Source organism: Microtus oregoni, unplaced genomic scaffold (assembly GCF_018167655.1).
Source record: "Microtus oregoni isolate MIOR12 unplaced genomic scaffold, Mior012 000023F_ref0000262, whole genome shotgun sequence".
Classification (NCBI taxonomy): domain Eukaryota; kingdom Metazoa; phylum Chordata; class Mammalia; order Rodentia; family Cricetidae; genus Microtus; species Microtus oregoni.
The window spans coordinates 19,297,560-19,320,918 of record NW_024543082.1 but is presented as its reverse complement, the minus strand read 5'-3'; the positions used below and the strand labels follow the sequence as shown (position 1 = coordinate 19,320,918).

The 23,359-nt window shown below is 46.4% G+C and overlaps 1 protein-coding gene across 6 annotated transcripts in view; it reads right to left on the bottom strand.

Moving 5' to 3' along the window:
• The window catches only part of Boc (BOC cell adhesion associated, oncogene regulated), a 73,566-nt gene that overhangs the window by 27,847 nt on the left and 22,360 nt on the right, over window positions 1–23,359 (bottom strand). For all 6 annotated transcript variants that reach the window (XM_041673413.1, XM_041673417.1, XM_041673416.1 and 3 more), the window contains 2 exons: window positions 9,852–10,028; window positions 8,949–9,227 (listed from right to left, as the gene is read on the bottom strand). In XM_041673413.1, the coding sequence (XP_041529347.1) occupies window positions 8,949–9,227; window positions 9,852–9,933 (361 nt within the window). In that variant the 5' untranslated portion in view covers window positions 9,934–10,028. The remainder of the gene's footprint in view (window positions 1–8,948; window positions 9,228–9,851; window positions 10,029–23,359) is intronic.

Genomic DNA, 23,359 nt, shown 5'->3' with positions numbered 1-23,359 from the left:
CTGGGTAGCTCACAACCACCTCTAACTCTAGCTCTAGGAATCTAAAGCTTCTGTGGGCGTGTGTGTGTGTGTGTGCGTGTGTGTGTGTGTGTGTGTGTGTGTGTGTGTATGCGCACACGCGTGTGCGCGCACACACACACTCACACACGTGCATACAATAAGTCTTTTTAAAAGGCAGCTAATGAAGCTGGAGAAGTGGCTCAGTGGTTAAGAGTACCAACTGCTCTTCCAGAGGTCCTGGTTCCAGTTCCAGCACCCATGCGCTAGCTAACAGCTATCTGTAATTTTCATTGGGGGGTCTAGTGCCATCTTCTGGCCCCTGTGGGTACTGTATGCATATGGTGCACAGATATACTTGCAGAAAAAAAGGTTTATACATAAAAACAAATTGGAGTTAGAAATCTAAGTCCTGACATTTTGATGTGCCTACAGTAATTGCTTCCTAATCTACTTTTCTATCCCCATCATATTAGAACCATAGAGACCTAGGCCAGCAGAGAAATTCCTACAGCCTGAGTACTCTGCTCTGATGATTCAATATTTTATTTCTTAAAATTCATTCATCTAAACAAACAAGCACCATGTAGTTTCTCTTTTTTGCTGTTTCTGTTTTTTGAGTCAGGGTTTCACTGCGTAGTCCTTGAACTTGCTCTGCCTCCCAAGTGCTGGGATTAACAATGAGCACTGCCGCCTGGCTTAGCGCCATTTTCTTTATAGAAAAAAACTGCCGTTTTCCCCGGAAGATTTTGTTTGTTTGTTTGTTTTGCTTACAGTTTCTGTCACTGTTAAATGATGGTCCTTTAATTCAGATATGTTTTCTAGGTCTCAAACTGGTCACCAGACCCCCAAATAGCTGGAAGTCTAAAAGCAGGATCAAGGTAGAGATCACTAAATGTCCCGCATATACCAAAATGGAGTGTGAAGGAACTTGTCAACTCACTAGGTTGTCTCCTTTCCTCTTACAGGAGCCATCTTGCATTATCCCACCAAATGGCTGGTGGTTTCAAACCAAACTGGTCAACCCCTCTCCCAACTTCAGTACAATATACTTCTGATGGCCCTCCCTTTTCTCTTGGCTTAGACAACGGACTTACTATTTGGGGTCAGTACATAAATAGGTTGCTGAGTGCACAAAGAGTTGGGGGCATGAGTCTGTTGTGAGATAATCTTTTTATACACCGTGAAGATGTATCTCTGCCCAGGCACCTTCTGATTGGTTTAATAAAGAGTTAAACAGACAATAGCTAGGCAGGAGAGGATAGGTGGGACTTCTGGGGAGAGAGGGGAACTTGGGAAGAATCAGAGAGGCGGGGATTCGCCAATGAGATGTGGAGTAGGTCGGATATACAGCATGGAAGAAAGGCAACGACATATGGCAGAATATAGATTAATATAAATGGGTTAATTTAAGTTGTAAGAGTTAGTTGGGATCAAGCCTAAGGTAAGATCAAGTTGTCATACTTAATAAGAAATCTCCGTGTTATTATTTGGGAGCTGGGGGTCCAAAGAAAGTTCTATCTACATGAGTCTTTAAAGCTGTTCTTGAAAAAAAAAAAAAGCCCTGTGACTTGAGCTCAGTTTGGTAAAAGCGACTGCTGTAAAATTGGGCTCCTGACTATTGTGGACAAATATCCGCTGCTAAGAGGCTCTGTTGAGCACAGGTCTGTCTAGACGCTTGTAACAAATTGCTGACACCATTTGAAGAGTCTATGAGAATATCAGCTAATCCTTATAAAGTCATGCCTAATTTACCTGAAGATAGAAGAAATTAGCTATGAGTTTGGCCTAGGGCTATAGGCATTCTTCTTCTTCTTCTTCTTCTTCTTCTTCTTCTTCTTCTTCTTCCTCTTCCTCTTCCTCTCCCTCCTCCTCCTCCTTCTTCTCCTTTCCTCCTCCTTCTCCTGCTTCTTCTTTTTAAACTAATATATTCAGCTCCTTGGCACCTTCTGAATCCAAGGATCTTTAGGTGCTTTTCTTGCTCACCTGGCCAAGTCAAACACATCATTACCACTAAAGGCACAATTTCAAACTAAGCCAGTTCTCCCTTTCCATGCTTTGGCTGCCATGGAGCGGTGCTGGCTTGACTGCAGCTGCAGACTGCCTTCGCCTCCTGGGGCAGCTCAGGAAGCCACCTGTGTTTTCTTTTCTCCCCCAGATCTTCTTTCCTCTGCCATCCCTTCATCCCAAAGCACAGGGCGTGCACAGGATTCCGCAAGTCAGCCAAGCTGCTCCACATTTCTTTTTTCAATTTGGAGCAAATGGTTCCCTCCTTGTTTTCTTTGGGAATCACGCAGAGCCTGTACCAGACTGGTGTGTGCTTGGGGTTGGGGATGATACTGCAGGAAAAATCTGTAGGACCCCTTTCTGAATTATACATTCCTCAAAGGTAAAGAGAGAAAGAAAGAAAGAAAGAAAGAAAGAAAGAAAGAAAGAAGGAAGGAAGGAAGGAAGAAAGAAAAGTGGTGAGAAAAATCTAGTGGAGAAATGGCATGAAACAACAAGACTAGCTTGAGTTAGGTTAAGAATTTGGTCAAAAGGATGGGAAGTGGTGGTGGGGCGGGGACTAAAGTGCTGGCTTAATGGTTAAAAGCACTGGCTGCTCTTTCAGAGGACCCAAGTTCAGTTCCCAGCACCCACACAAATATCTATAATTCTAGTTTGAGGGATCATGCCCTCTTCTGGTCTCCTTAGGTACCAGGCATGCACACGGTATGCAGACATATATGCAGGCCATACACAGAAAAATAAAAACTAAAAAATTTGCTAGTGTTCACTATGGGAGAATCTGTGTCATTCCAGAAACTGTTCCTAAGTCTGTCTACCATGTGTTAAAGGTGAGGATAGAATGTAAAGATTCGAAACATTAAAGATGAAAGCAGACCCATACACATTCTTCAAGATTCAATTCCCGAGTCTTTCTTGTACTCCCACCCTCCAAATTTAAATATAACATTGCTAGCTTCTCAGCTCTCATTAAAATCTGCTCACATCTCTGTCTGACAACTTGGCTGCCACACGGAAGGTCATTTCCTCCACTAGACAGCAATGTCCTCAAGAACTGGGAGCAGATCTTCCTGTGATTTACTGGAATTCACAACATCCCAGTCGTTAAGACACCAACCTCCAAAACATCCAGAAAGAGAAGCCAGCACTGGGAAAGTCACAGTTTGCTCATTGACTTTGGTTTGACCTTGAAGCCTCTGAGGATAGACTAAGCAGTTGGTAAGCAATGGATAGTTGAGAACAACCTAACCTCAAAGGTACTAGATAATGAATCAAGGCAGTGGAAAGTGTTTTAGGAAGAACATCATAGTGATGGCTGGGAATGAGAGAAGTTCTTGGGACTGATTGGCTAGCCTGTATACTTTCTTTCCTTTTAGCCTCTCTACCTCTCTGTTCTTAAAAACAAACAAACAAACAAAAAAGGCTTAAAGAGGCTAGTAAATACAGCAGAAGTATAAATCAGAATTTAAAGTAAAAATCAAGATGTAATACATTATGTATGTATTACAGATAAAATTCCAAAGCTACTTCTGACAATATGTAGGTACCAAGCCAAGGAGGCTGAAGGAAGCTGGTGCCTTTACCCTCTCGTAGGATGTGATGGCTATTCTTGGTCAACTTGACTGCACCTGGAATTAACTAAAACACAGATGACTGGTCACACCTGTGAGGGACTGCCTCTGAACTGGATCATTTGCAGTGGGAAGACTCACTTCTAATCCAGATCTTTGGAGTGGGAAGACACACCCTTAATCTGGGTTACACCATCTTCTGGCAGCCTAAGTAGGGGACATGGAAGAAGGAAGCTTCTCTCTGCCTGTTTGCTCCCACTCCCCCAGCAAGTCCCTTCACTGATATTAAAGCCTACTTCTTCAAGATTTTGGTGTATACCTGAAGACAAGCTGAGACATCTAGCATCATGGATTGAACAACTATTGAATTCTTGGACCTTCTCTTGGTAGGCAGCTGTTGTTGGGATACCTGGACCACAGCCCGTAAGCCATTTTAATGAATCCCCTTTCTACATATACAGAGATTCATTCTACAAGTTCTGTTCCTCCAGAGAACCCTCACTAACACAGAGTGACTAGAACAATAAAGCAGATCCTTAGGTTTTCTATTGGCGTCTGGAGCAATAGGTAGGACTATTCAGTGGTCTTCGGAGACTTTACTCTCACAGGCTCCAGAGAAAGCTACCTATCCCAGTTATCTCAGCTTTGACTTCAGACCTCTTGTTCTCTCGAATACTCAGCTCCACCCCCTTGCCACACACTAACTGGTAGGTAGCTCCGCAGTCGTGAAAGGTTCAGTTCCTGACGACACTGCCTTTAAAGAAGCAGTAGACACAAAGGAGCTCATGTGGATTTACTAGAGGCGGAGGACAGAGCGGGACCTTCCTGTCTCAAGTCAGTTCCATGATGGCATTGTGATTACTGGATGTGCTGTGTGCTGAGAAGCTCACAGACAGAACTGGACGGAAGCCGTTAAGAGGCCTGAAGTTACCTATCTGCTGCTGATTCTAAAGCAGAGTGGGGGAGTTGCTGGCTGGGTCACTAGAGTTGTAGTCACCTAATAGACAATGTGTGGGAAGGAGGGAGGGAAGGAGGGAAGGAGGGAGGGAGGGAGGGAGGGAGGGAGGAGTCCAAGTGGCATATCAAATATCAAGTCAGAGTAGGGGGCCTGAAGTGAGGCGTGAGCGGAGGGAGAGTACGGAGAGTACTACCATAAAGCAAGGGCAGGTTAAACAATAAAGAAAATTCTCCACAGGGCACAGTGAGAGCAAAGGGTTCCTCCCTGCACAGCATGGCAGGCAGGGAATGACAAGGAACTTCCTTCAGCCAATGACCTTTAAAGAGGCTGGACCAGGTTAGGGTGTGACATTTTGGGTACCCAGAGAAAACCTGCCATCCTGACCAGGGCTCACTGTCTCTGGTTCCTATGTTACACACCTGAGTTTGGACTTCCCGTTCCTGTTCTGTGAGTTTGCCCCTTATAATAAAAGAGTAACTGAAATCTTTTGGAGTAAGCATGGGATTCTTTGACTCACGTCTCCACCCCCATTTCCAGTAACAGGGGAAGACATGAACAAGACTGTCGGGGTGATTCTCAACTTCTAGCTTCATTTTTACCAAAATCCAGAAGCTGGTGCTACCTGATCAGAAATCCACCACTCAGCACCAACACAGGAGTAACCAGCGGCCTGAGCCAAGACAGTTCTCCAGGGGCCTCCCTGCCTCTGAATCTTTAAGCCAGATCCTTGACTATCCCGTGAAAAACTCCCGGTGATCTCTAGACTGAAGCCAGGAGGCGGCATGTTGCCAGGTAGGCCAAACACACTTGGCTTTGTGTAAAGGTGAAGGCATGAAGCAGGGTCCCAAGCAGGCCTTAAATGCTGAGTGCAGTGTGTACATGTGTGTGCACTGGGACTCCCCTGCCCTGCCTTCGGGTGAACGCAAAGAGTGCAGAGGGTGCCACTGGTAATCCCATCTAGAGAGCAGTCTCCTTGTACATCAGCCAATCAGCAGAACAGAGCCCCATTCTGCTCAGGAATGCGCTCTCAGAAACTTAATCTAACTGCTGAGTCTGGGCCAAACCTCCCAGTGGCATTAACCCAAAGATAGCACCCCTTTCTCTGGCCCCCAGGAGCCTTCCTGCCAGGCTAGTGATGCTTCTTTCAAGCCTGGGAGGCTGCCTTGCCACTCCCCCACCCACCCACTACCTTCTCTGTGGGATACCTCCCCCTCCCCCGGGGCTTACCCCATCTCTCCAACTTCTCCTTCTTTCTAGTCTGGCCCAAACATTTCACTTTGGATCCACGTCTGAATGACAAGCCAATGGCTCTTGGCTTTCAAAGGAGACCAGTCCCTCTCCAGAACACACCTTTCGATTCCAACCACACAGCCCTTCAAGCACCAAACAAAGCAGGAGCCAGGGTTTGTTTTGGTTTCTTGTTTCAGGTCAAGACTATAAATCAAACCACCTCACATAGGTACACTCTGAATCAAATAGAGAGGTCCAAACCAGACCACCTCTTTTCCAGCTCCCCCTTCTCCAAACAATAAGAGGTTCAGACTGGCTCCTCATGAGTTTGAACAGACAATTATAGAGTGTCTTCAGGTCTACAGACACATGTTGATCATTTGCAGATAGAATCTCTCTCCTAGAGGCCCCTGCGAGGCACAGAGGTTGAAAGGCAAGTGTAATACTGCACAGCAGGGAAAGAGCGAATTGCCCAGCCACAGGAAATACTTTGGTCCATTATAAGAGAATTCTACTGCAGGAGGGATGAGCAAACTAGCTAAGGACACAATAGGATATATTAGAGTGTTGGTTACATGATACACACATGTGCAGAAGCCCATCATCGGTTGTCCACTAGGAGCCATACTCTTTGCACTTTACTGTATGCATCTTATACTCACCGAAGGAGAAAAGGCAAAATATCATATGGCCAAAGGAGAGTGCTTATCATACAGTGCCGAAAGTGAGAGTTAAGAATAGGATATGTATTGTCTAGCCATATTATAGCAGCAACATAAACATATGGGTGTGGATAAAAACTGGAAGAGTAGATGCCGAAGTGACAGTTGTGGCTGGGTGAAGATGGCAGACTTGAGGGCTACATTGCTTTTTACGTATTCCAGACTTTCTATAGGGCGATTCTAATTTTAAAATTAGCAAAAGAAGAAGTCAAAAATGTCTGATGCCAAGAAGTGTGATTCTGGTCTCAGCCACGCTTATTATGATGATGAGATGATTCCTAACCATCTTCACTTTTTCCTCTAAGCCTTTCAACATCCCTCAACTCCTCCCCCACCCCCACCAGGCACAGCCAGAGAACAGCCCCAGAGGATAGGGCCTAGTTGCGCTTTGCCCGCTTTGCCCGGTGCTTAGCTTCCTCCCAGAGACCTCACACTCAGACTCCACAGCACTCTTTCTGCCTAGAAGGAGAGTAGGGTGGGGACAGAGAGAGCTCAGTGTCAACCTGGCCCCTCAGGGAGACACTCTTTGCCCATCCCCTGTAGGAAAGGGCAGAACTTTTCAATGTTTCCTCAGAAACGAGGGGCACGAGCAGCAGCGCTGTTCCGGTCTCTCACAGTGGCGTCCTGTTAGGAGTCTGGGACCAGAGGCAGGGGGAGTCTTTTTCCCCTGATCCATGCCTCCCTACTCCTTGACACTCTACTCTCCTTCCAGAGCTCACATCTTGCGGGCCAGCGACCTCACTTGACTTCAGTAGACCCATATTGCAGAAATTTTCTCCTCTGAACCTAGGATGCTGGACAGCTCACTTCCTAGAACCACATTACCCATGAGGCCATTGGTGACGGTGACACAGAAGCTGAAAACAAGCTTGTCAGGGATAAGGGGACACTATTAAGTTATGAGTTCTAGAAGTCTCAATGTTTATATCCAAATGCCTAAAGTTTTGACAAGTTCCCCTGTTTCAAGGGTCCTGGATGGAAGCAATTCTTTGTTCCCTAGCTATAAGGCACGCAAACAAGAATGAGTCCTGAGGTGGCTCTGCTGGCTTAGGATAGCATTTGATTAGCAACTGTTACGAAAGGCTAGTGAACCAAGGGCTGAAAGCCAGAGAGCAAATGCCCTATGCATGGGACACTGGGCGTCTGGCGGCAATCACATATAAAGGCAGTATGTCACACTGTCCCCACCTACCTCATGGGCTAATGTAATGAGTTGAGTAGGGTGCATGGAGTGTCAACTAGGGTTACCTGTCCTGGATGAGGCTCCTCAAGTCACTTGACCCTTACTTTGTTTTATTGGATCCTCAAAATGCAATCTCAAATTATGTCTCAGCTCTCGCAAGCATGAAAGAAATGTGAGCAGTCCTAAAGACCATGCGGCAAGAAGTACTGAGCCCACCAGAATTCTTTTCTGTGTGTGTGTGGAGGTTGGAGGCCACTTAGCCCTTGGCTTCCATATTGACCTGTGGACATAGGTTCTTTTAACGTAATCATCACAGAAACTAGAAATGGGATAACACTAATTCAACAGCACAAGCAGCATGCCTACAGACAATGATTTACACTGAGAACAGCAACATGAGATAGGCAGACCCCTTAACAGAAGGAAAGAAAGAGAAAAGGAAAGAGCATGAGCGTTGAGTGGGTGGCACCTCTTCCTTATCTCTCTTCTCTTTATCCATTTATTAAGCGGTTTCCTTTGCATTTGCTCAGGAATTTATATTTAAGATCTGGTCAGGTGGCTCAGTGGGTAAATGCACCTACCATCCGTCAGGCCTGATAACCTGTGTTCAATCCTCTAGGGCTGCATGGCAGAAGGAGAGAACTGATTCCTATAGGTTATTCTCTAGCCCCCACCTACATTGAGTGACTACACACGCACATGCATGCACACACACGCACACATGCATGCACACATGCACATGCGCGCACACAGACATGCCTGCACTCACACACGCCTGCACACATACATGCATGCACACACACACATGCACACACATGCACGCACACACACATACACATACACACACGCACACACACATGCATGCACATGATAATAAGTTTGAAATGATCTGTATCCCAAGCACTAGGCATATGCTGAGGCTGGGCTTGGCATACACAGGCTCCCTCCATCAAGAGAACCGTGACTGAAACCACTGTAACGAGGGGATAAGAGGGAAAAAGCTGCCCAGAGAGCAGCTGTCATATCCTCCTGAAACAACCGACCACGTGGAGAGGTGGTATCAATTCTGGGTCCCCAGAACAGTTTACCCCCTGTAGACCTTGCACATATCACCCTGCTCGGACACCACAGACCCTAAGATGGTTCAGCAGTGATCACTTGACTGAGAAGCTTGCCAGCAGTTGCTATGATTAACGATAGAGCGTAGGACTATGAGAAAAGAAAGAGTGGGGAGAGGAGGTGAGGTCATAACATGCAGCATGGCAGCGAAGTAGACTCACTGGCTAGTGTCACCGTGGCTGGCACACTGGCCACGGCTCCTGCGGGAATCCGAGCCACACACTGGTACCGTCCCACAGTACGGTTGTTGAGGGCAGCAATGACGAGGGTCCCACGGGTGACGAGGACACCCAGGGCATCATCCGAGCCGTTGAGCTCCTTCCCGTTGAAACGCCAAGTTATATTCACCCACGGTGGCTCTACAACACAGCCCAGGATCACAGTTCCTCCAAGCTTCTGGACGGTTGACGTGGGCTGGACAGTGACCTGGGGAACCTCACCTGGAAAAAGAGCATCAGTGTAACCATGAGCAGAGTTCCCCAAGAAACTGCAGCCACCACTACCTTGTGAGGCATCACCTAGGATTCGGCAACCAGACAAGCTCCCAGCTCTCCTTGCCCATTCCCCATTCTTCCCATTTCCAGAAAGTTCCCTTGCCACGTACAAAAAAAAAAAAAAAAAAAATGCAGTACAAAGGCAAAAGCTCAGGCTCTAAAGTTGCAAAGACTTTGGCTGAATCCAGCGCCACGACCTGTGAGCCATGTAATTGTGGCCTTTCTGTAAACTGTGGCTACCAATACTTGACTGGCGGCATTGTCGTAAGGCTCACAGAGTATGCACGTGACCTACTCTGGGCTCTTGGCAATAAATGCACTCTCCAGGCAGCTATTATTGTTCCTCTTCCTCTACTAGTAGCATATCTTTGAAATTACTAAAATACAAAACTATACCTGCTATGACATTGTCCTAATCGCTTTCTGTCTCGTGTCCTCGAGTGTGCCACAGCCAGGAGGTCAGCAGAGATGTAGCCCTCTAAGGATACTAAGCTGCTTCAGGCTCCCAGCCAACATGGAGGCAGAGCACTCCCAGGGGGGGCAGGCTGAGAACAGAAGGAAAACACTCACCCAGGTCAGCAAGGCAGCCTGCTGCAGCCAAGAGGAGCCCAATCAGTGCAACCACAGGCTGCTCTCCTTGGCACGCTGTCATTTTCCCTCGCAGTATGGTGTGTCACAGGGGGTTCCAAGCTGAAGTCCCATAAGCTGTGTATGACCCTGGTAGAGCCACCGCACTCCTCTGCAACTCTGTTGTGAGAGAAGTTGGGAGAATGGTCAGGATGAGACTATCTGGAGCTTGGACCATCCCTTAACTCCACTCTGTCATGCTTGTGGGCAGTGTTCAAAGTGGCTGTGCTACCAGAGGACCAGAGGGGCTCTTCGTGACATTTCTTGTCCCAAGGGCGTGTCTTATCAGGGTCCCTCCTGAGTCCGGAGGTAATTTAGTCATGGAAACAGTGTTGACTGGGAATGTCAGGGAGGACAGGGTAGCCCCAAGTATGGAGGGGCTGGGAACTACGGAAGAGCCAGGTAGTATCTCTCTGTGTGAGTGAGTGCAGACACTAGAACAGGCAAAAACCTCCTTCTCATTCACTATCAGAAGCTATGTATCCATGGCTATGAGTCATGCCATGTCGGAGTGCAGAACCCAGATGGACAAAGCTAAGTTCTTCTTTGAGAAGTGTTCCTCATTAATGCGTCCACAATCTCAGTGACCCCTGAAAGCTTTAAGTCTCCCTTATACCAATGTCACTTATGGCCTTAGGGACTCTCTTATTCCTGAAATAAACCTGCCTCCTGAGCTTGTCAATGTCCTCTATTGCCCCAAACACAAAACAGACAATGGTCACACGTCAGCCAGGACTCTGAGCCTCCTCTGTGCACAGAGCCTTGATTCACTTTTGCTTTCCCGCTTCTACTTCTCTCTGCCCTCAGTGCTAGAATTCTGGGGCTTCTACCTTCATAACTCACAGGGCTGCATCTCTGTCTGGGACGACATTCCCCTGGAGATTCTGCCGGCACGGCCTCTCCAGCTGCCTGACATGCTATCAGCCGTCCTTCAACGCCTGCCTAAAGTCTTCAGTGCTCCTCTTCCATAGCTATTATTATCTCCATAGCTATGCTTCTTTAAAAGATGCTTCAAAATCACAAAGGCAGCTGCATACCCTGATACACTCTGCTGCTACTGCCAAAAACGTTTCCTTATGTCTAAGCTTTCCACTGACGTATCTCTCACATTACCAAATAAGGAATTCTGATGGATCAACCTTTACTAGACAAAGGCATCAAAATGAGTTCCAGGAACAAAGAGGCAATGTTCCAATGACCAGACAGTGGTGGAACACTGCCCCCTCGTCGTGTGCATTTGGCAATATTTTTATATAAAGTAGAGTTGGAGTATGTATTTACTTATTATTTATGTAAGGGCTTGGGGCATAAGCACATGCATGTGAGGTTAGGTCAACATCAAATATGCTCAATTGCTCTCTAGCTTTTTTTTTCAGACAAGGTCTCTCGTCAAACTTTAATATAGATTTAAGCATAACATTAGAACATTGCAAGAGATTGATGCGTGGGGAAAAATGTTATATAATCAAGAGGTGAGTGTGGACCTCTCAAGAGAGAAGAGTGTTCAAGAATATTACCAACAGCACTTTATACAATTTTTGTGGCTTCTGATATTACACTATTCAAAGAGTTTTTTCCTTCCTTCCTCCCTCCCTCCCTCCCTCCCTCCCTCCCTCCCTCCCTCCCCCTTCCCTTCCTTCGTGTGTGTGTCTGTGTGTGTGTGTGTGTGTGTGTGTGTGTGTCTGTGTATGTGTTTACCAAGGCAAGATCTCTTGCTGATCCAGAGTTGGCCACTTTGGTAATTCTAGTAACCTAATCAGCCACTTTGATCTGGGAATCCCATCTCTACCTCCTGAACACTGGCATTACAGAGAGGCTACCACTCCCACCTGCCTTTCTTATGTGGGTGCTGGGGTCTGCGCTCTGGCCCATCTCCCCAGCCAAGATCATATTTTGACTGTAAACAGAGGTCAAAGTCTTCTTTTTGAGATTCTCAGAATGTTCCAGATTTACAGCTGTGAGAGGGATATGGTTAACCTCAAAAGTCATATAAGCTTAGGCCTTAAGCACGGTTCGTTTTCAACATTCTTCTGCAAGAGATCTTTGCTGAAAAGGCTGAGCTGAGAATTTGGACACAACTAAAGAAATTATCCTAATGGTAAAGGTCATTAGTATGGCAATATAATGGTTATTTCTGAGAGAGTGGCCTATGATCAAAATGTCATTCTTCTAGAACAATGGATCTAACAAGTGACTCTCAAATCTTGGTCACATTGGAAACACGGAGGGAAGGGCTATTCTTCCTGACGGAGAGCTTCTCTCAGCTTCTCCATCTGTGCTTTCTGGCTGCCCACAGGTCTGCCCCAGGTGGGCATTTCAGGCCTTCCAACCCAACCCTGCCATAGTGCCTCTTGCCCTGTGCTTGGGACTTGCCTAGAGCCTTTGATTGTCTGAGGCTTTGGCTCTGGGCTCCGTCCACCCTGGCTGCTGTGAGGGTGCAGAGGAACCCATAGGTTCCACCCAGTGAGTAACCTCAGCAGGAGTTTTTGGTCCCAACTCACCATGAGGGAGGTTCATGGCGTGTTCCAAGATGGAATTCTTGCCCCTTGATGTTCACGCCCACCCTTTGCCGGGATCCTACAAGCCCTCTCAGTTGTCCTAGGGAGCATACAGGGATGTTTTCTGTTTGACAGAAAATTCTTAAGGAAGGCTTGAAAAGTCCCCTTCTGACATTCTCAATCATTTCCTGCTGCAGAGAAGCTTTCTGCTCCCGTTTTAATAATCTACTAAATCAAAGGTCTGTTCTTGTGAGGTGAAACTCTGGAGCATGAGATGCTCACACATAGATAGTGAGTGTTGCCAGACAGCGGATGGGTGAGAGCCCCTGCCTGCTCCTGCTCCAGAGACCAGGCAAGCTCTGCACAAGATGAGTCCTCTCATTGGCACACCGGCCTCGTGACGTGGGGACCATTATCTCTACTTTTTACAGGTGGAGAAACTGAATACCAGAAACGTAATTACTTATGGTTGTGAAACTGTACGCCTTGGATGAAAGCCACGCGGGCTGCCCCCAGAGCCCCGTGCTTTCTGCCACTATGGCGTCTTTCCCACCTTTCCTATAAGGACTGTATACCCATTGATTTTTTTTTAACAGATTTGGAATAAGAGTATGGCCAGACAGTGGTGGCTAGAGGAAACACCTTGCCAAAAAGTATAACTTTCTGTGTCCTTTCGTTTTCCAGATTATTGTTTTTCAATTCTCAATCGACTTTTTCCCAATGAGACGATGTATTAAAATAGAACCTTGCATGGCTCCCCAGTTACAGGATTTCTTTCCTAAGGGGACTCACTCATTCACGACATGCCCCAGTTTCCCCAGCTCCTTAAGGAGACTGGCAGCAAAAGGGAGAGGGGAAAGGGCATAGGAACACGAAGCAATAAACAGTAAAGTGGGAACAGCAGACAAAGTAGGCCAAGGGCTGTTTCTCATCTAGGCACAGGGTGCATGGAGGTGCTTGGGTCATAAAATGGACAAAGGTTTTACTGAGGAAACTCAGCCCAAGCCCCCTACGGCTTAAGGAGGACAGGCCAAGCAGTTCCCATCACTTCTGCACCGTTGGTAATTTATACAGTTCAAAATGGAAACAGCCCTCGCTCCCGCTGCCAGCCACCGTCCTGCTAAGAGAAAAAGGAGAAGAGACTGTGGAAGGGGAGTGAGGGAAGAGAGAGGTAGCATGAATTAGCTGACCCCAGGGAGGAATTCTGGGGTCTCATTTTGTAAATGGAGGATTGTGACGGGGTGTGTTGGGGGATACACAACAACAAAAAGATTGTGTGGCACTCGAGTTTCTTTCTGGCTGGCTAGGGAAACTGAGTAATTCAAGTTACTCTCTTTTGAGACAGGGTCTCACGCCACAGCTCAAGTTAGCCTGGGGCTTACTATGTAAGTCAGGCTGGTCTTGAAGTCAAAGCAGCTGTTCTGCCTTGACTTCCCAACACTTCACGGGGTTTTACAGGCATGAGCCACCATATCTGGCTTAGATTTATTTTACTTTTTCTTTTCTTTTTAATTTATAGAGCTAGGTATTGAACCTAGGGTCTAACACATGACAAGCCTGTTCACTACCATGGACCTGTAGTCCCAAGTTTCTCAGCTTTTGTCTGTGTGATTTGGGAAGTACTGGTGACAGAGCCCAGTACCTCACCTATTGTGTATTGTGGGGACTTCACTGAGCCTTCCTAGACTGGGATCCCTATTGTACTTGATGGCGTAACAGCACCAAAGATATGAGTATTGCAGGATCTTATTTAAGACACATATGCACGCCTATCTATGAATATCTGTTATGTATACGACAGGAATATAAATATACATATATATGTATATATATGCAGGCCTGAGATGGAGGACCTAACGGCTGTGTCATTTGCCTCCTCGGGGAATGAGTGAGATGTTTTCAAAGTTGAAGGAAGACACCAGCAAGGCCTGTTATTTTTCTTGGCAATATGAAACTATGTCTGGATCCACCTTATTTTCTTACGCATTTTCTCAGAAAAAGAAGAGATTTTTAAAATAGCTAAAGAAGACAAATGGGAAAATGAATTCTAGCCCATGAGGACTAGCCGTTCGCCATTTTGAAGGATGATCTTCACACAGAAGTTCGTCCGAGCAGCTTCACTCCTGACATACACGTTTCCCACTGAAATAATTGATTCCTGGCAGCCGTTTCTGAAGCCGTCCAAAAGAAACAGCCAAACACACATTTCTGGTGTTGAGACCATGCATGAGAAATTGTGGCCTTGGACTATTTATTTATCTTTTTTTTTTTTTGAGGAAATTAAAAACAACAGAGTCTGTCATCAGGAGGCAGCCAGCCCCACTCCTTCCCATGAGGCTGGCTGAGCACAGGGAAGTACGCCTCTCTTTCCACCTCACCTGCTCAGACACAGGTCCTCTGCAGGGCCTGGGTCTGCACCCATGACAGGAGGGGGTAATCAAGCAGATCACGTGAGCCGCCTCAGGAACGAATGACTAGTAAGGATGAGAGCTGGCAGAGTCTTTTGTTCTGCTGCCCGAGAAAGGCTGGACAATCAAGCTTATCTGCCAAGGTACAGGTTTCGACAGGCTTCCAAGTTTATAGAGTAAGATTCCGCATTCCCAGTGGTCTGTGAAGGTAGAGCGAAGCTTTCTTTACCCCGGGGTTGAGACAAGAAGTAAATGGGTGTAAGTGTTGGTAGCCCCAGGTCTTAAGAGAGTCGAACTCCCAATCAAAAGATCACGCTGCAGGAGGCATTAGGAAATCACAAACATTTATTTCTCAGAGGGATGAATACGTCAATCGAGAGAGATTTAGGAGAAGGAATTTTTAAAATGACTACCAAAACACCACGTATACACCCTTGAAAATACATAGTAAAAAAAGTTTATTTTTACTTAAAATGGTATGCTTTACCCACAGACCTAATTAAAAGGAGACATTTTTTAAATTGGAAGGACCTCAGGAAAAATGTAATATGGCTTAGAATAACATCTAGTGGTTTCCAGGCAACTGAATCTCCCAGTTAGTTAGGTCAGGAGACGGGAACTACAAGTTATTTCAGAATCCCCATCCAGGGCTCATCTTGGTATCCAGGACCACCCCCTACAGGGATTCAGAACTGGTTATAACTGTTTCTGCATCTGGTTCCTTATACATACAGATAATATTGCCATCTGTCGCAGTGATGTGTGTGTGTGTGTGTGGTGTCTGTATGTTTGTACTTCTTAGTGAGTGTCTTCATGTGTGCAGCTGGACACCTGTATCAGGTGTCTTTCCTTGGTCACTTGTCACCTTCTCTGGTTTTGTTTTTTTTTTTTTTTTTTTTTTTTTTACCTTCTCTGGTTTTGAAACAGGCTCTCTCAATGAGCAAGATGCTCTCTGAATCCACTAGGCTGCTCAATGAGCTTTTTGGATCAACTTATTTCCTCAGTGTTAGCATTACAGGAGTGTACCAGACACACGTGTGCGTGCGCGCACTCACCCCTCCCCCACACGCACATGGCCAGCCCAGCTTTTGTACATGGGTTCTGGAGATATGGACTCCGGTCTTATACTTGTGTGGCAGGCACATTACAGACCAAGCTATCTCTGTAGACTCACAGTGACTACACACCAAATTTCATCACTCTAATCACAGACATACTAAATCTATAACAAGCTCCCAAAGTTCACTGCACAAACCCTCTTTGATAAAAGATGATGGCAATGCTCTATAGTTGTGCTACCCCAAACAACAGGTGACAACCGGCCACCTATCAATTTGTGCAATCTGGCTAATGTAACAACGAAACTAGATCTCAGGTTTGCTTTATGCGATCATATAGGGCTAGCGACTATGACGTTTGCCGGCACAGTTCTAGATCTGAATGTCTCCTAGACCTCTGCCATCCCTCCGCCCCTCCCACCTTCCCTTTGTTTCATTCCCCTTTTGTGTGTTGCTGGGGTGCATCTGTGTGTGGGGTTGCACATGCATGTGTGTTCATATGTATGTAGATGCCAGGGAACATGTTGGGTGTTGTTCTTCAGGGGCCGTCCACATTTTCTTTTTTGAGGGAGAGTCTCTCACTGACCTGAAAACCCTGAAGTAAGCTAGTCTGGCTAACCAGCAGCCCCAGAGACCCAACTGTCTCCTATTCTCAGTGTTGAGTGGGCACCAATACTCTCAACCTTTTCTTTTTGTTTTTTAATGTGGGTTCTGGGGTTCAAGTCCAGGTCCTTCTTGTCTTGTAAGTAGTTTACTAAGTTATCTCTCTAGCTGCTCTTCCTCCCTGTGTGTGTGCCTGTGTGTGTGTGTGCATGCGTGTGTGTGTGACAAGAACTTGTTGTGTAGACTAGGGTAGCCTTGAACTTAAGACATTCCTACCTTGGTTTCCCTACTACTCGGGGTTACAAGTTTATGCTACCATGCCTAGCTCCATTCTGTTGTCAAATAGGAAATAATTACAATGGTTAGATGTTCTCAAATAATGTGCTATGCTTTTGCCAGCTTCTAAACATATTTCTCTCTTAGTCTTTATCTGGATTTTACGTGTGAGCCTATTAAAAATCTACATGCACTATGATTTACACTGGGGGGGGGGCGATATTGATGTAATCTACCCCATATAGACAGTATAGAGACACTGTTAACTGTAATACATAGTTTCATTTCTTAGGAACTTACAGTCAAATTTGGGATATAAATTTACTAGTACCCAGCAAATATACTTGAGCTCTTCTCCATTTCCCAGACTCCTCTGCAGCTAACTGAAGGTCGTATGACTAGCGGTGGCCAGTAAAATATGAGTAGGTCATTATGTCACATCTGGACTAGGCCAGTGATGAGCTAGAGATGCAGGTCTGTTTCTTCTGGTGTGGTGACCATAAGTCACATGTTTCAGAGTGCACAGCTACATGATAGAAGAAATCAGCTCAAGGTGTGATATTAGAAGAAACAAACTTTCCTTCCTCCTAACCATTCAAGCTCTGGAATTAGTCTCATGGGCCAACCTCAGCCTTTTTTTTTTTTTATCCTAAAAGTTTGGCTAGTAATGGAGTCAGTTGCAAACAGAAGGCGGTAAATGAGAGCATTTTCAGGAAAAGCTTTCTGGATATGTTTGGCCTGAGCTTGTGAGGTGGTGTCCATGTCAGGAAGAAGAGGCCATCTCCGTTAGAAGGCAAAGCTGAGCGGCGGGAAGCAGTGTTCGCTGTGAAGGCTGCTGCATCTAGCAATCAGGTTCTGGAAAGACTTTTCCGGAAGAGTGGTCTCCCACCATTTCCTAATTTATTCCCTTATGATACTAGAGGCAAGTATCTCTAATACATGCCTCATTCATTGGTGAAAACATATAGGGGAGAACTTAAAAAAAAAAACACAACAAACTTTAGGTAAGTCTAATCATATCTGAATGACTCCTTAATCCTGACTGTTTTACAGTCATTAGTTAATAACTTCTGACACCAGCTTGTTTGGGGTAGGATCACTGCCATAATCTCTTTCAAACAGTCTGCTTGAATGCTAATTATTTTGTTGACTTCTCATCAGAAGTGATTGCCTTGCCAAAGCTCCCACCTCCTCCCATGGCCACAGAAAGGTCGGCTCCACTGTTGTCTCTGTTTGCATACACTTAGATGATCAGCCCTCTCTTCAAGCCAGTCTCTGTGCAGGCATCCCCCTTAAGCCCCTTACCCTTTTGTGAGAATTAATTTAATTAAAACCAAATAATATAATCTGAAAATCCACTTAAGAGAGAGCAAGCGAGCTGAGGAGACAATGAACGAGTGGCTGGGGTCCCCACTGGCAAGCCCTCTCTACCCAGGAGATATCTTGGATACTGTGTAGACTTGTGACATTGTTCGGCAGCCTAAAGACATCGCTGTCAGCTCCTGGATTAAATATCAGTGGCGGACGCCCTACTTCTCTTGTAAACAGAAAGAAATGCTGAGGGAATTGCTACGTTCAAGGCCACAATGGAATTGCTCAGGCTCACCTTGGGGAGCTTATATCCCTCTTTGGAGACCAAGAATGAAAAGTGACAGATGGGACACTGAGACAGCCATGCTGTGAAGACCACGGTAAGAAAGTCTGAAATCAACACAAAGACAGAGGGAACGCATAACCCGTGACATGTGGGGCAGAGCGGTATGCCTGCGCCCCACGTTCTGAATCCAGTACAGCGAGCTGATAGCAAACCAAGGTCATTTACCTTCCAGGCAAGACCCTCCACCATCCTTGCACTTGCCTCTGAGCTCTTGTAAAATGCAACTCTGTCTGGCAAAGGAGGAAGACATTGCAAAGGAGTTGCACTTCTTTGTGACTTGTACCCCTTCCCAAAAATGGCTGAGGTGCGTGTGTGTGTGTGTGTGTGTGTGTGTGGTGTGTACATAGACGGACAGACACCAGAAAAGGAAAATCATCGTTTTTTTTTCTTCCACACTCCCATCTCAATCCCCTCACCCTTATTCCATATAAATTCAATTTGACAACCCTGCTAATTGGATAAGAACTCCTACGCTCCTAGGAGGCTGTTCCCTTTTCTTTCCTTTTACTTTTTCTTTCTCTCTTTTTGTTTTTGGAGGGCTCAAAACAGGGTGATTGTGCCGTTCTTTAACACAAATTCCATCTGCTTTATTCCTCTCTCGCCATTCAGGGCTCCTTCTGAATATTTATGAAGCCTTCCCTCTCCCCCTCACTCCTTACTGCCCCACCTCCACCCTCCTGCCTCTCTCCCCTCTCCCCACAGGGCTCCAGCCTCCTCCCCTTCTCTAGAGCTGGGACAAAAAAAAAAAAAAAAAAAAGAACCTTCCAGTGCCCCCCCCCCCTTCCTTGCTTTAGATAAACACAGGCAGTGTCAAGTGTGAGGAGAAGCGGGAGGAGGGAGGGGATTCAACTGCCAGTCAAGCCCCTGGCCTTCCATGCGGCCTGGGGGCCTACCCTAATCTGCTGCATGCTTGCCATATGGGGGCTGTGTTGCCCCGGGAGACACTAACAGGCAGAACGGAGCTTAATAGAGTCCATATTCATTGTGATGCAGTGAGGTAGCTCAAGGCACCACTGCCCCTTCTCCGGTCTCATTCTCCAGTTTCTCACTTTCTGGTTTTCTTCTCTTCTTCTTTTCTTCCTTTCAAAAGGGGCTGGTCCCCAGAGAGCGCTAACCGGGGGAGTACTGAACTGCTGGAAAGACTGGACCTAAGGAGGTTGGGAGTGAAGAAGAGGATGGTGGAGGGGAGGGCAGTTGAGAGGCACAGCAGGGACACACGGGAGCAGCACACACTGCATGAGCCTGAGACTGCACACATGAAGGACAGTGTGGGGGGTGACTGGGTAGTATTTAATAGTTATTTATTTTGACACCAGTGCCTACGCAATCAGTCCCATCATTCTCGTTCCCTACTTCCTGGCCATCTCAATCCCAATTAACTATATTCATTAAATCAATGGCACCACTTCTCCAGGGTGCCAGCCCTGTGACCAATTCCAGGCTCTTCAAATTCCCTTGAAAAGTTCTAGGTGTGGAAAGGTCAGAGGTCCCGCTTATTAATGTTGCTTAACCATGTATCCGAATTTTAGCAAAAAAAAAAAAAGTGCTCATTTGCACTGACAAGATTCTCTCCTCGTCTTTCTGTTGCTAGCATTTCACTATATAGCCAAGGTTGGTTTCAACCAAGTGGCTCTCCTGCCTCAGCCTCCTGAGTGCTGGACTACAAGCCTGTGCGACCACCACTCTTTGCATTGTCTTCTCCTACATTCCTTCTAGAATACCAAGCTCACCCAAACAGGTACAGATTATGGTAATGTCTGAATGTAGTGGTGCGTTCCTCTAATGCCAGCACTTGGGAGGCAGAGGCAGGAGGATCCCTGGGAGTTTGAGTTCAAGGACAGTCAGCTACATAATGAGACCCTGCCTCAAAACAGAACAAAACAAGGTTACAGGAACAGGGCAGCGACTGTTCAAGTGTCTGTGGCACTGAGCGCGAGCTTCCTTTGACACTCCTCAATGTCTCGTGAGGTCGGCATGTCATCAGTCTGCTGAGGATTTATTGGTGGTGATTAAATATCTCGCCTGTGATCACACACAAGATAAACCTCAGGGCCAGGGTTTGAACCCTTGGTTTTTTTTTCATTCTTCTGAAGCTTCATGGAAGAAGTTCAGGCATAATAATTCAGATGAGTCTGGCGTGGATTTAGCAATTAATATCATAATTACAAAGATCAAGTAGCCACAGGAAGATAATTGTTTCTAAGAGGAGAAAATGATACCCATCCCATTTTGGGAGAGGAGAGTGAGCATCTGTGAGAGGCCATGGAAGGCTCGAAAACCAGGTCACTGGAAGAGGAAGAATTATGAGTGATGTTTTAACCCTTTGAGTTCAGTTTCAAAAAGACGGAGAAAAGAAAGAAAAAAGGAAATGGGCACACATACCCACTTTGATAGCTCCCCAACTTGGAACGATTAATCATGGTTCAAAGGCTGCATACAGCCTTCCAGGTTCTTCGCGCTTGGCCTGAAGTCAACCTCTCCCGTGACTTCCTCCCACTGCCTCTAATCTCAGCAAATTGCATTTTTGCCTTCTGATCCTCCATGCGAACCACTGCCCCTTTTCACTTCATCCCTGAGGAACCACTCTCCCTAGAGCACCTCTTCTTTCTCCTTCATGAAGCCTCCTACAACGGTCCCTCCGTCTATCTTCTGAAGAGGTTTGTGCACCTGTTCCACTCCGTGGTAATTTACAAGTTTTGATGAGTGTGTCTGTGGTCCTTGACACTGACTATAAACTCCCCAAGGCCGGGATGTGTCAAACGCATCTTAGTATTCCTTGGCACGTCCCGTGGTCATCCTCGCTGTTTGCTGAATGGAATGGTTTGATCCAGTTAGAACACTGAGGTGGAGGAGGACTGTCGAAAGGGATTTGGGGACTTGGGAGTTTTCTTAAGAAGACATATCAAAAGGTCCCAAGTGGATAGCCACAGGTGAGCACTAGGGAGGCTGTGTGCCCCGTAAGGATGAGGCTGCAGCCAAGCAGATTCTCCCATGGCTTGTAGCCTTCAAGGAGCTTCTTTTTTACATCTCTCCTCCTTGGAAGCTCCTGGCTTGCTGCAGGACTGGCCATAATCTGATCTGATCTAGGACAGAGGCTGCAGGAGCTGCTGAAGGGCGCCCTCCGCTTCAGGCTAAAGGAGATTTGCAGAGAGGGAGGAATAAAAAGCTGTTGAGTCAGAAAGAGAAAGACAGGTCCAGGCCTGAGGAGTTCAAGAAAAGAGCATAGGGAGGGGAAGGAAGATGAGAACTGAGACGTGGGAAAGTCAGCTAAATAGATCGGGCTCTTAGCATGTACTTAGCCCAGCACTGGGTGCCGTCTAACCACGTTCACTTTCATCTTCCCCACCCAGGAATGTTCCTGTCCCCAAGTAGAGGCCTTACCCTAACAGTTATGGCATAAGGACTTTGGGGCTCATCTTAGATGTTTACTGTAGACCAAAGCTTCTCTGCTTGTGACAGTGTTGGAACTCAGGGTCAACACCAAAGAATGTCCCACCCGAGGGTCAGGTATGGGCATTACTGTTTCCACCCCAAAGTGTCCTATAAGATAACCTGAGGTTATTTCATCCCTTTGAGTCTTGGATGACTCTCTGTGAAAATGAGGGTGAGGACTTTGATGAGCTACTGAAAACCATTAATGAGATAATGTGCAAAACGGAGCCTGACACAGCACTCACACAGTCGGTTTGGAGAGCGGGGGGTCATGAACTTTCTGTGGAAATCAGTCACCGGAGATCTGATTTTATGCAGTGGCGTTGCCACCTGCTGGACTTTTCAACTAACGTCATTTCAGACCAAAGACATATTGCATGTTTCACAGTTCCAGACATATACAATGTGCGGCTTTTGCTCTGGGCTTACGGTCTGTACACATCCATGCCGTGGATGCCACTGCTGTTCTTCACACATGTGTCTGTAGGTCAAGGAATGAATGGGATGGGAATGGCGATGCATTCTATATGATTTACTGAACCTCCCAGAAGCCCTATTTTTGTCCCGTGGGGGATATGTGCATGAGTGCACAGGCGTGTGCGTGTGCGTGTGCGTGTGTGTGTGTGTGTGTGTGTGTGTAGATAGAAGGAATCTCTGGACACACTCTCATCAGTTTCTGAGGCTCAATCTCCACCCAGACCTCGTCAACATTTACTATAACAGAAGCTAGCAACCTTCCCCCTCCGCACACTTCCCCTTTCTGCACACTCTTGATGATGATAATGACATTAATGACCATAATTTCTCCACAGAGTGTCTCTACTTGTTCAGAGAGAACGGAGAAGATATCCCCACCCAACGGACGGCCACTTGGCACCAGAAAGTGAGGTGGTGTTTACAGAGAGGAAAACGTGGCTGCAGTTTCTCTGCTGAGTCCATTCCCAGTTCCAGAAAGGAACTTGCTTCTGACCTCAGCAAATGCACACAGCCACAGGGAAAGGCGCGCTGGTACAAAGAAAAACACCCTATCTTTCCCATCTATGTTTCTAAAGACTGGAGGTGGCCAGGACTATCGCTCACAACACAGTACTTGGACAATTCAAACACTATAGTCCCTGGAGAGGAAACAGGTACATGCACCTCAAAATCTCCAGATGCTAAAAGTAGACAAAACAACAAAGGAAAAGCTATTATTCCATAGCCTGGATAGATAGTTTTTTAAAAAAGGTGAAAGGCAACCCTTCTGGGACCTTCACTTAAAGCAGACCTTGAAAGCTTGAAGCCCTATCTCTCAGGGCAAAGGAATCCATGTGCAAGCACAAACCCTACTGGTACACACAGGCTGAGAGCAAGCCCAACACACAGTTTCCCCCTGCAGCCGCCCAAGGAAGACAGGGTGCAATTATCCCAGGGAATTCTCCTAGGAGTGTGCTATCACTCCGCCATATGCAGGACCTCAAGGAAGGCGCTTCCTCCAAACCGTGCAGAAGGGCTTGGTTCCTAAGTGGAATAAGAAAAG